This window comes from Trichomycterus rosablanca, chromosome 4 (assembly GCF_030014385.1).
Source record: "Trichomycterus rosablanca isolate fTriRos1 chromosome 4, fTriRos1.hap1, whole genome shotgun sequence".
NCBI classification, from domain to species: Eukaryota; Metazoa; Chordata; class Actinopteri; order Siluriformes; family Trichomycteridae; genus Trichomycterus; species Trichomycterus rosablanca.
Window position 1 is genome coordinate 37944647 of NC_085991.1, and position 13681 is coordinate 37958327.

General features: G+C 42.2%; 1 protein-coding gene across 1 annotated transcript in view; it reads right to left on the reverse strand.

Moving 5' to 3' along the window:
* Positions 1-3286: 3286 nt before the first annotated feature.
* The window catches only part of LOC134312368 (insulin receptor substrate 2-B), a 32696-nt gene continuing 22301 nt past the window's right edge, over positions 3287-13681 (reverse strand). The window contains exon 2 of the mRNA XM_062994256.1: positions 3287-3564. Coding sequence (XP_062850326.1) covers positions 3560-3564 — 5 coding nt within the window. The 3' untranslated portion in view covers positions 3287-3559. The remainder of the gene's footprint in view (positions 3565-13681) is intronic.

Sequence of the window (13681 nt, forward strand, 5' to 3'; positions counted from 1 at the left end):
TCCCTTACAAATTTTTAGATCTTTTGCTTGTTAGAGATAGTCTGGAGACTAAGAACAGTATTTTTTGTATTCGTTTTAATGTGTTTTGATCCCTGTCTATTACATCTGCTGCAGTTAGCAGGCGCTTTAATCCAAAGCGACTTAAAATTGTGACTTAATACCATGCAGGCAAACGAGGGTTAAGGTCCTTGCTCAGGGGCCCAACTGGGCAGCTTGTTGGTGGTTATTTCTGTAATGGCAGAGTGGTAGCTCAGCAGTTAAGGTACTGGACTAGTAATTGGAAGATCACTGGCTCAAGCCCCACATCTGCCGACTTGCCATCTTTGGCTTGTTAGAGATAGTCTGGTGACTAAGAACTTTTTTTGTATACGTTCTGATCCCTGTCTGTTACATTTGTTGCAATTAACAAGCATTTTAATCCAAAGTGACTTACAATTGTCACTGAATACAATGCAGGCAACTGAGGGTTAAGGGCCTGGGCAGCTTGGTGGTGGGGAATGAACCATTTAAATTTTTTTTACTTTTATCCAAAGCAACTTACACAATGAGTGGAACAAGACGAGCAATTGAGGGTTAAGGGCCTTGCTCAGGGACCCAACAGTGGCAACTTGGTGGTGGCAGGGCTTGAACCGGCAGTGCGACTTACAGTTGTGATTAATGTAATCAAAGCATTTGAGGGTTAAGAGCCTTGCTTAAGAACCCAGCACTGGCAAGTTGGCAGATTTTCTGACCAGTAAACCAGTGACCTTCCGATTACTAGTTCAGTACCTTAACCACAGAGCTACCACAACTTCTTATCCAAAGTGACTTAAAATTGTGATTTATGCAATTAAAGTCACTGAGGGTTAAGGGCCTTGCTTAAGAACCCAGCACTGGCAAGTTGGCAGACATGGGGCTTGAACCAGTGACCTTCCGATTACTAGTCCAGTACCTTAACCACAGAACTACCACTGTACTTGTTATCCAAAGTGACTTACAGTTCTGATTAATGCAATCAAATTAACTGAGGGTTAAGAGCCTTGCTTAGGAACCCAGCACTGGCAAGTTGGCAGATTTTCTGACCAGTGAACCAGTGACCTTTCGATTACTAGTCCAGTACCTAAACCACAGAGTTATCACTGCACTTTTTATCCAAAGCGACTTACAGTTGTGATTAATGCAATCAAAACAACTGAGGGTTAAGAGCCTTGCTTAAGAACCCAGCAGTGGCAAGTTGGTAGATGTGGGGCTTGAACCAGTGACCTTCCGATTACTAGTCCAGTACCTTAACCACAGAGTTACCAAAGCACATTTTATTCCAAAGCAACTTACAGTTCTGATTAATGCAATCAAAGCAACTGAGGGTTAAGAGCCTTGCTTAGAAACCCAGCAGTGGCAAGTTGGCAGAGTTTCTCACCAGTGACCCAGTGACCTTCCGATTACTAGTCCAGTACCTTAACCACAGAGCTACCACTGCATTTTTTATCCAAAGCAACTTACAGTTGTGATTAATGCAATCAAAACTATTGAGGGTTAAGAGCCTTGCTTAAGAACCCAGCAGTGGCAAGTTGGCAGGCATGGGGCTTGAACCAGCAACCTTCCGATTACTAGTCCAGTACCTTAACTGCTGAGCTATCACTGCACATTGCAGGAATTATTTAAATACCTTCAAAAGTAACTTGTTTTCATCTAAATATTTAGACTTTTTTTAGCTTGAGATGCAGAAAATATGAAAACGTCTATTCTGATGCATTGTATAATATTGTGACTGCATGTATGAATATACTGAAATCATTTTAAAGATAATTAGTTGCAAAGTTCATATTACTGACCATTTATACTGAAAAAATAAAGTTAAAATGCGTCCTGTGCCACATTTTGAATTGGATTAAACAATCAATCAATTTTAAACTGGTTAAATGTGTCACATCAGATTTACTACAGTTTGCTATATTTATTTTTAAATGGGAGCTTGATTTACCGATAAAACAGTCAGTGGAATGACAGAGAGCCTCGTGCCTCAAGGTACAGCCAGATATTCCGCTAGCATACCAGCCCCGAGATTCTGAGCACCCCGGTCAGCTGGGCGCCATCTGCCTGGCAGTGCCTGCAGCAGACACAAATTGGCCACCATGTCTGCTGGGTGTGGAAATGACCGGACTAAGTAGGTGGGGTCTTCAAACGCTGTGCAAGATCCCTAGTTAGCGGATAGAGGTGCCTGTGCAGAAGCACGGGTGCAAAGAAGGGGTAAGCTAGGAATGTGCATGCGTCAGAGGGCATGTGAGCAGCAAATATACCCTCCTTAAACGCAATAAAGGAACCACAGCAGCAAAAGACAAATTAAACCAAATCGGAAAAAAAGGGAGAAAATGCATCTAAAATAGAAAAAAAAAAGTCTAATTAATGCCAAAATACATGTTGATTGCTTTATGCTGTAAAACAACACTGACTTTAATTAAACATGTGCCTTCAATTTGAATGATAAAAAGCAGCTGCAGATAATTAATAAGTTTGTAATTATTACTATTGTTTTTATATTAGTTAATGCATGCCGACTGCATGTTCATATGGTGTATCCTTATGCTGACATAATCCCGATACTCAACACGCATGAAAAAAACAGGTGTAAAGTGATATCCAGGCTAGTTTTCTGTGCTACTTTTAGTATTCCGTGTTAACAGCAGAATTAGTGTGTAAGACTTCTTTCTGAGGTGGTACTTTCTGTAAGGCACCTCCAGGAGATGTGTGCAGTCGTGTCGATTACAGTAATGCTATGTATGTACGACCCTTTGCTGGCCCTGTTAGTGCTTACAGACTGGAGAAGCTCTCATCTGGCATTTTGTTTAGTCCCAGAATAGACACTTCCTCTTTTCTTTCGCTCGCTCCTCCCCCTCTGTTCATCCGGCATATTTGGTAGAGAAGAGACAAGCTGGGAGTGGAGGACTCAGATAGTACAGTCGGTCTCTGTCACATGTGAAGAATGCACAGCACGTCCCACCTGGGGCCCTGCACCGGGTCAGCGTAGCTAAGTAACGAGTGACGGGCACAGAAATGATCGAAATACAACCGATGGATTCATTTCCGTGCAAACACACAAGCTCCGAGCGCAACATGTGCAAACTGAAAAGTTCTAAACGTGCAAACAGAAAGCGAACGCCTAAACTTACAGATGAACCCTGAAGACCTGTACATTCAGTGTTTCTGCCCAGCAAAATAAAACCTAGTAGAAAATGTATCTGAAACCAAGATGCAAATGAATGTGATTGAATCAGTAACGCTTGTAAACACTGAGTACCTGCCTGGATGAGATGGCTGACTAGAGGATTTATTGGAATCTCTACATACCAGTAAGCGGACCTCCGTTTTTCCGCACAATTAAAAAAAAATTCAAATTAAAATCACAAAAAAATAATTAAAGCATCAAATTCATACACTAGTGACCCAAATAATAATAATAATAATGCTCGATTAAGAAGGCTAAATCCAAAGAGAGGACAAAGATGTAAAAACTGGAGGTCCCTGAAGTCGATCCTGCAGGGTGCTCGCTGGCTCTTCCATTCAAAGGCATCAAAGCTCCAGTTCACTCTGGATCAAAAAGAAAGAAAAGAAAAAGAAGAAATGGTTAGTCTTATAAAAAGCTAAAAGCTATAAACAAGGAAAACTCTACATAATAAAGCATGACTTTAAAGTGATCAAATCTCCAACACCACTTCTTGCATTAGATGTATTTATTTATTAGGATTTTAACGTCATGTTTTACACTTTGGTTACATTCATGACAGGAACAGTAATTACTGGTTCATCAGTTCATGTCTTCAATGTCAAACACAGTCACGGACAATTTAGTATCTCCAATATATCTGACTGCATGTCAGGTAGGTACACTATATTGCCAAAAGTATTCGCTCGTCTGCCTTCACACGCATATGAACTTGAGTGACATCCCATTCTTAATCCATAGGGTGTAATTGGATGTCGGCTCGCCCTTTGCAGCAATAACAGCTTTAACTCTTCTGGGAAGGCTTTCCACAAGGTTTAGGAGTGTGTTTATGGGAATTTTTGACCATACTTAGAGAAGCGTAATTGTGAGGTCAGACACTGATGTTGGACGAGAAGACCTGGCTCGCAGTCCCCGCTCTAATTCATCCAAAAGGTGTTCTATCGGGTCGAGGTCAGGACTCTGTGCAGGCCAGTCAAGTTCTTTCACACCAAACTCGCTCATCCATGTCTTTATGGACCTTGCTTTGTGCACTGGTGCGCAGTCATGTTGGAACAGGAAGGAGCCATCCCCAAACTGTTCCCACAAAGTTGGGAGCATGAAATTGTCCAAAATCTTTTGGTATGCCCAACTCCTGAAAAACAACCCCACAACATAATCCCCCCTCCACCAAACTTTACACTTGGAACAATGCAGTCAGAAAAGTACCGTTCTCCTGGCAACCACCAAACCCAGTCTCGTCCATTGGATTGCCAGACAGAGAAGTGTGATTCATCACTCCAGAGAACACATCTTCTGTTTTACATATCTGTATATTGTGTGTATATAATCTTATAGTTTGGATAATTTTGTGATTTTGTGTTTAATGTTTAATGTATACGTTGCTTGTACACTGTATCGTACCATTACTAGAGAGATACCATCAGCCGGAAACAAATTCCTTGTGTGTATCCACATACCTGGCCAATAAATCTGATTCTGATTCTGATTCTTTCACAAATGTTTGTAGAAGCAGTCTAGGTGCTTGGTTTTATACACCTGTGGCCATGGAAGTGATTGGAACGCCTGAATTCAATGATTTGGATGGGTGAGTGGATACTTTTGGCAATATAGTGTATATTGGAGCTCTCAAGAGGAAACCCACACACACATGGGGAGAACATGCAAACTCCATACAGAAAGGACCTGAACCACTACACCTGGGAATCAAACCCAGGACCTTCTTGCTGTGAGGCGACAATGCTACCCACCGAGCCGCCCCACTTGCATCAGTTATAAGGCGGCTTTCGAATAAAGCATTTTGTGCTTCATTCAGCGTGAGGCTGTGTGCATATTGCCGCTTACCTCTGCGTTTACGTCAAACACAGCAAACAAACAACACAACGTGCAGTTTTTTTTTAAATGCATTAGCGCGTCCAATTTTTACCCACTTGCATTATGCTTCCTCTCTACTGGTGCGGACCTCCGCCCCAATTGTGGAGAGCGAACAGACACACGAACCCTCCGACACGTGAGCAGTAGCCGACTGCATCTTTTCACCTGCACGAGGCGAGTTCGTATGCGAATCAGCCTTGTGCACCGAGAGCCACACCCTGATTGCATTATTTCTCTACTCTGTGCAGACGCCATCAATCAGCCAGCAGAGGTTGTAATTGCACCAGTTATGAGGTCCCTATCTGGCCCCCTTCCTGGATGAACAACAGCCAATCATTGTTCATTTAGCCGTCCAGCCCAGCCGGATGGCAGAGCTGAGATTCGACACGATGTATTCGAAATCCCAGCTCTGGTGTGCTAGTGTATGTGCAGATTTTTAAATAACTTATTTTAGTTGAAAACAAAAAAGCTCTGACAATGTCGTCCTTAGAGATGCGAATAGATAAAAAAAAGGAAGTGGGTTAATGAAACTTTATTGCTTCAATCAAAGGGCACATTAAATCTTATTAAAGAGCTACAAAGACAGAACAAGCGATTACAGGATTAGGAATCATGGGATTGCTATTTATTTCAAAGCTCATTAGCCGTCATGCTGTTTTCTCCACAATGCTATTTATTTAATTTAAAAAGGAATACAACGGCTCAGGGATTTGTGGAACAGTAAGAATCAGTTTCTCTCCGTCATGTCTGTGCTTCACATTTGACTACATCATCTAAACAATTTGCTTACTGGCGGTGATATGAAAGGGTCAGGGGCAAACTAAGAACTGAACTTTGAGCTCAGTTGCAAGCTGTAAAAACCGTGCATTAAAGCTTTTAATCTGCGTGCTGTGAGACACCTAAGGTGATGCATCAGCAAGGAAAGCGGCTCCGCCTCACTCTATAGGAAACAATGGCACAACTGGGTGTCATGTGAATGCAGCATAACAGCGCTGACAATTAGCACATCATATGTAAATTTGGAAACCAGCATGAGGCAACTAAGAGACTTTCAAACAATGGGTGGAATAGTGGATCCATGCAGTGTATGTATCAGTAAAGTGACTTTCAGATCAAACCATCTGACAAGGCACGAAACCTTGGTGTTGTCCTGGATAACCAGCGGTCCTTCTCTCTCAATGTAGCCAACATGACAAGATCGTGCCGGTTCCTTCTCTACATCAGGAAGATTCGTCCATTTCTCTCCACGGAAGCCACTCAAATTCTTGTCCTGTCATTTGTAATCTCTCGGTTGGACTACTGTGACTCCCTCCTGGCAGGAGCTCCCATGTCCACTATTAAACCCTTACAACACATCCCAAATGCAGCTCCTCGCCTGAGTTTTAACCAACCTAAACGCTGCCACGTCACCCCACTGCTGCGTTGTCGTCACTGGCTTCCTGTACCTGCGCGCATTCAGTTTAAAACACTGATGCTCGCCTACAAGCCAAAAATGGACCAGTTCCAAACTACCTTATGCCTAGTTCACACTACACGATTTTTGCCCTGATTTTCGCTCGCCCACTGGTCGCCGCTAGATGTGGCAGCTCGGCAGCAACTCGGCGATCAAAACTCAGCTCTCGCTTGCTATGTGACTCAAAAGACTCCTGACTGCAAGAGATCCAGTTGTGTAGTGTGAACTGTAAAGCTATCTGAATATCGTAAAAGTGTAGTGTGAACTTGGCATTAAAGCCACTAGTCTTGCTCCTTGATCATCCACCCAGAACTCAAGGAAGACACGCATCAAGGCTTTTTTCTGTACTTGCACCCAAGTGGTGGAACAAACTTCCTCTGTCTGTCCGAACATCCGAGTCTCTCAAGGTTTTAAAAAAACGATTAAAAACCAATAAATTCTTATTTCCTGTTTTAACAGGGTTTCAGCAGATTTGTGTTCTTGGACTGTTGTCTACTTAAACTGGAGTAGGAAATGTTTACTGTCGAAGCACTTCTGTAAGTCGCTCTGGATAAGAGTGTCTGCTAAATGCCAGAAATGTAAATGTAAAGAAAGTGTAAATGTTGAAAAATCACCATAGAATAAAACTCGACTCTATAGAAGTCAAAAATGAAGCAAAAATTGATGCCATGGCTGGTGTTCAGAACCCTTTAGCAACAAAGTCTAGGTAATGCCTAGTTCTCACTACACAAACTACAGCCAATGAGAACGCCAAATACAGGGTTGGGGGGAACTCGTGGGAGGAGTGTAAACACATGGGACAGGGGCATAATATAGTTTCTATCAGAATACATCAGCACACACACAAGCTTTACAGTATTTGTGATATCATCCACGCCAAACCATAATACCCACGCTGCATTGCAAAAAATATTTATTAACCGCCAACTCACTATAGAACAAACAACCCCTGCTGGTCGCGTAGCTCAATCCACTCTGATTCATTAATTTTTTTTCGAATTGCTTTTACACAGCGTACAAGCAACATTGATCGCTCGCTTATTGTTGACGTGCATTTTTGGACGTGGTATAGTTAAACCCCTCATTACTTCTCGTGTGGGTTTTCAAGACAAAACGTAGTTTGGGAGACCAGATATACTCGCCTGTGATTCCTCATGGTGATAGATCGTGGAGTGTGTAATCCACTATCGCCGATCAGTCGTGTAGTGTGAAATACACAACGACTTAAAAGACTCCCGATTGCAAGAGATCCAGTTGTGTAGTGTGAACTGTACAGCTACCTGACGACATGGAAAGTCATGTAGTGTGAACTTGGTATAAAGAAAATTTGGTCTAAGAAGCACAAAACATGGACCCCTGAGCAGTAAAAAGAAGCAATGAAAAGCTTTCAGAATTAATGTATTTATTTATTTTTTAGATATTTACACAGATCTATGTTTGAAGGAAGCTAATGGATGTTTCAAGCCACAATGTCTGCTGTCAGCTTAAGCCCATCGGGGGATTCATAATGGCATGGAAGGCATCTGATGAAAACCATTCACCAGTAATGTGATTACTTTGTGTGGTCAAAATAAAGCGAGCAAAAACAAAACAAGGCAGACACTCATTGCTAGCAGATCAATGGCAAATCTTGCCAACCAGAAAAACTGTTCCCCTGGTTTGAAAGTTTGATCTGCACAAAGCCCTAACCTTTAGCCCACTGAACAATTTTGAGATGAATTGGAATGTTGATTATGAGCCAGAGCTTATAGTGCAACATCAGTGCCAGACCTCAAAAATGCTATTTTGACTTAATGGACAAAAACAAGTGAAATAGTATATTTAAAAAGCTCATCGTCAGCTGTCTACATATTTTCGGTCATATGTGTATAAGGTAATTTGATCAACAGCACATTCCAACTTTAAACCTTTCTGGAAAGTTCTAGAGATTTTCTTTTGTCCAAATATCTCACAACCTCACCACACGTTCTCCTGTCACCCTTTCTCTGATGTTTTTACTGGCCAGTGGGGTTAGGTACTGAACTGCCTTGACCCCAGCACGGTCAAGCGATGCTGTTGATAGGTTTTGTCTGACCAAACAATGGAGACATTTACACAACACAAGTGATATTAATGTTAGCCAGTGGTGGCCTGGAGCGAGAGGGATGCTGCTGGTCTATTTTGTGTGGGACAGCCAGCTTTATTAAGGCACCATTGGTCGGTGAGATCATTCTGGCACACATCACAGCACCTGCAGTGGTCACCAGCGATCAGGAAAACAAATCTACAGCCAGACATTGTGTAAGAACTGGGTAGTATCATGACATGCAGTTATACAGCCCCTGAAAGTGACCTGTGCTGAGGGTGTTGACTTTTATGACTTATACACAACGTTCTTTGGTTTGAGCTTTGGTGTCTGTATACTATAATAGGAAGTACACACTGATAAGACAAAACATTAAGACCATCCCATAAAAAATGGGCATGGCAATACTTTTTTTATTGAAAATTGTGTGTTTCCCAGTCAGAAATACACCGATCAGCCAACATTAAAACCACCTCCTTGTTTCTACACTCACTGTCCATTTTATCAGCTCCACTTACCATATAGAAGCACTTTGTAGTTCTACAATTATTGACTGTAGTCCATCTGTTTCTCTACATACCTTTTTAACCTGCTTTCACCCTGTTCTTTAATGGTCAGGACCCCCACAGGACCACCACAGAGCAGGTATTATTTAGATGGTGGATCATTCTCAGCACTGCCGTGACACTGACATGGTGGTGGTGTGTTAGTGTGTGTTGTGCTGGTGCTGTGAGTGGATCAGATACAGCAGCGCTGCTGGAGTTTTTAAATACCGTGTCCACTCACTGTCCACTCTATTAGACACTCCTACCTAGTTGGTCCACCTTGTAGATGTCAGAGTCAGAGACGATCCCTCATCTATTGTTGCTGTTTGAGTTGGTCATCTTCTAGACCTTCATCAGTGGTCACAGGACGTTGCCCACGGAGCGCTGTTGCCTGGATGTTTTTGGTTGGTGGACTATTCTCAGTCCAGCAGTGACATTGATGTGTTTAAAAACTCCAGCAGCGTTGCTGTCTTATCCACTCATACCAGCGCAACACACACTAACACACCACCACCATGTCAGTGTCACTAAAGTGCTCTGAATGATCCACCACCCAAGTAATACCTAATCTGTAGTGGTCCTGGGAGAGTCCTGACTATTGAAAAACAGCATGAAAGGGGGCTAAACAAAGCATTCAGAGAAACAGATGGACTACAGTCAGTAACTGTAGAACTACAAAGTGTTTCTATATGGTAAGTGGAGCTGATAAAAAGGACAGTGAGTGTAGAAACAAGGGGGTGGTTTTAATGTTATGGCTGATCGGTGTATATATGGGTTCTTCAAAATGTTTCCACACTTTTTTTTAAAATAAAAGACATACTGAACTCTTTATTAACTGCTTCATCCAAATCAGGGTCACAGAGACTTACTGTAAATGCTGGGAACAGTGCATGCTTACAACTTTCATCTGTCTGAGGTAACTTAGGCTTCCGTAAACAAAGAAATTATTTACAGAGGTGCCATAACCATAAAAAGTCTGGGAACCACTTCCCTAGAGACCCTTATTGTCTTCTGAAAAAAATGCCTAGCAGACGTCAGCCGCCCGTGCTATGATGTAACCACAGCAGTGAAATAAACAAGACCCGAGCTGACCACACTCCCCAAACACTTTAGAAAAGTGGACAGAGGTTCTGAACGGCTGCACACCTACGTCAACGCTCTTGGTTTCCACTCTGCTAGTTTCCAGTGCATCACCGCATAGCATCGCCAGACACGATGAGTACATTATGGTCCCGTGCCACAATAGCTTGGCATCATGACCACACTCCTGCTATGCAGTTTCTACATTGGAACCTATTTTAGAGGTGCTGGGATTACCCCTGACCCTGTTGGCAGTGCCGACTTTCCTTGGACCACGATGAAGGTCAAACAGACTGAGGAAAGGTCCTAACTTCACAGCGATTTAGAGAAAAGGTTAAAGGTGTGAGGTGGCACAAAAAGCACACAATGTCAATTTAAAAATGGATATGAATAGATATAACACATGAACATGAATAGGACTGTAGCTGGATGTCTATCTTTAAATAAAAAGAATGTACCCAAGTTGCACAGAATATTTCTGAGTGAACACTTTATTCTGGTGATGCTTATGGTGGGTCCAGCACTAAAACTGGAAACAGGGTCAAGGTAGAAACACACTCTGGGCAAGGTGTCAAACAAACATTATGCATTACACACTTATATTAAGACTCGGTGACATTTTAGGACAAGCCAACTACTTTAAACTTTTTTGTTGAGGGTCATGTGACTTAAAAGGCTTTAACTGATGACATTTACTATTTATTTATTTTCAAAACTGTTTTATTTTGATTGCTGTAGTTTAGGATTAGGACATTTTAGGTTAAGTGACTAGTCTCCGCCCTCATGCTTACTGCCCAAAAACCAACAATGGTCAAACATACTGCATTCGATTTTAAATTTTTAAATATTTTTATGTTTGATGCACATGGATAAAAAAGGATGCTAACTTTGGGAGCTTGTACCTGAGGGGGTGTTACAGAATAGTGCCTATTTATTTATTTATTAGGATTTTACAGGCATGTTTTACACACTTTGTTTACATTCATGACAGAAACGGTAGTTACTGATTACAAAAGTTAATATCAAGCACAGTCATGGACAATTTAGTGTCTCCAATTCTCCTCACTTGCATGTCTTTGGACTGTGGGAGGAAACCGGAGCTCCCAGAGAAAACCCATGCGGACACAGGAAGAACACGCAAACTACACACAGAAAGGACCCAGACCACTCTAGCTGGGAATCAAACCCAGAACCTTTTTGCTGTGAGGCAACAGTGCTACCCACTGAGCCGCCATGCCACTCCCTGAATAGTGCCTTCAAATTCCGAAATAGACTGGCACTCCGCAACCCTGACCAAGATAAAGCAGTAGTAAAAAATGAAAATGAAGTTGTTTGTTTGTTTATTAGGATTTTAACGTCATGTTTTACACTTTGGTTACATTCATGACAGGAACGATAGTTACTCATTACACAAGATTCATCAGTTCACAAAGTTATATCAAACACAGTCATGGACAACTTAGTGTCTCCAAATCAAACTCAGTACCTTCTTGCTGTGAGGCAACAGTACTACCCACTGAGCGACCATGCCAGCCCATGAATAGTGCCTACAAACGCTGAAAGAGACTGACCCTTCGCACCCTGACCAGGATAAAGTAGTAGTAGAACATGAAAATGAAGTCATTTCATCAAAGGGCAACTCACCCTTGGAAGCAATTTCGAGCAGCCAGCTCACCTCCTATGTTTTCGGGAGGTAAAAGGAAATAAAATAAACTGAAAACACAACACATTCTTGGCAAGGATCAAAGCCAGGTGCCCAGGAAACACGCTGCTGTGTGGCACTCATTACACCAGCTGCACCACCGTGTCACAGTTCTAGACTACCTGCTTGTAAAAGACTTTATCTAATTATAAGCTACTTGGTTGCTAGTGAAGCAAGACTACGAAATAAATCTGATTACTGACTGATTCGTGTAGTTTCTGAGTTTGCCATTATCTGATTACTTAAGTGCATGAAGCTCTATTACAGTGGGGCCAAAAAGTATTTAGTCAGCCACTGATTGTGCAGGTTCTCCTACTTAGAAAGATGAGAGAGGTCTGTAATTTTCATCATGAGTACACTTCAACTATGAGAGACAAAATGAGAAAAAAAATCCAGGAAATCACATTGTAGGATTTTTAAAGAATTTATTTGTAAATTATGGTGGAAAATAAGTATTTGGTCAATAACAAACAAGCAAGATTTCTGGCTCTCACAGACCTGTAACTTATTCTTGAAGAAGCTCTTCTGTCCTCCACTCGTTACCTGTATTAATGGCACCTGTTTGACCTCGTTATCTGTATAAAAGACACCTGTCCACAGCCTCAAACAGTCAGACTCCAAACTCAACCATGGCCAAGACCAAAGAGCTGTCGAAGGACACCAGGAAGAAAATTGTAGACCTGCACCAGGCTGGGAAGAGTGAATCTACAACAGGCAAGCAGGTTGGTGTGAATAAATCAACTGTAAGAGCAATTGTAAGAAAATGGAAGACACACAAGACCATTGATAATCTCCCTTGGGGTCAAGATCTCATCCCGTGGGGTCAAAATGATCATGAGAACGGTGAGCAAAAATCCCAGAACTACACGGAGGGACCTGATGAATGACCTGCAGAGAGCTGGGACCAAAGTAACAAAGGCTACCATCAGTAACACTGGCGTGTCCCCCTGCTTAAGCCAGTACATGTCCAGGCCCGTCTGAAGTTTGCCAGAGAGCATATGGATGATCCAGAAGAGGATTGGGAGAATATCATGTGGTCAGATGAAACCAAAATGGAACTTTTTGGTAAAAACTCAACTCGTCGTGTTTGGAGGAAGAAGAAAAACCCAAGAACACCATACCTACTGTGAAGCATGGGGGTGGAAACATCATGCTTTGGGGCTGTTTTTCTGCAAAGGGGACAGGACGACTGATCCGTGTTAAGGGAAGAATGAACGAGGCCATGTATCGTGAGATTTTAAGCCAAAACCTCCTTCCATCAGTGAGAGCATTGAAGATGGAACGTGGCTGGGTCTTCCAGCATGACAATGATCCCAAACACACCGCTCGGACAACGAAGGAGTGGCTCCGTAAAAAGCATTTCAAGGTCCTGGAGTGGCCTAGCCAGTCTCCAGACCTCAACCCCATAGAAAATTTGTGGAGTCCGTGTTGCCCAGCGACAGCCCCAAAACATCACTGCTCTAGAGGAGATCTGCATGGAGGAATGGGCCAAAATACCAGCTACAGTGTGTGCAAACCTGGTGAAGACTTACAGGAAACGTTTGACCTCTGTCATTGCCAACAAAGGTTATGTTACAAAGTATTGAGTTGAACTTTTGTTATTGACCAAATACTTATTTTCCACCATAATTTACAAATAAATTCTTTAAAAATCCTACAATGTGATTTCCTGGATTTTTTTTTTCTCATTTTGTCTCTCATAGTTGAAGTGTAGCTATGATGAAAATTACAGACCTCTCTCATCTTTCTAAGTAGGAGAACTTGC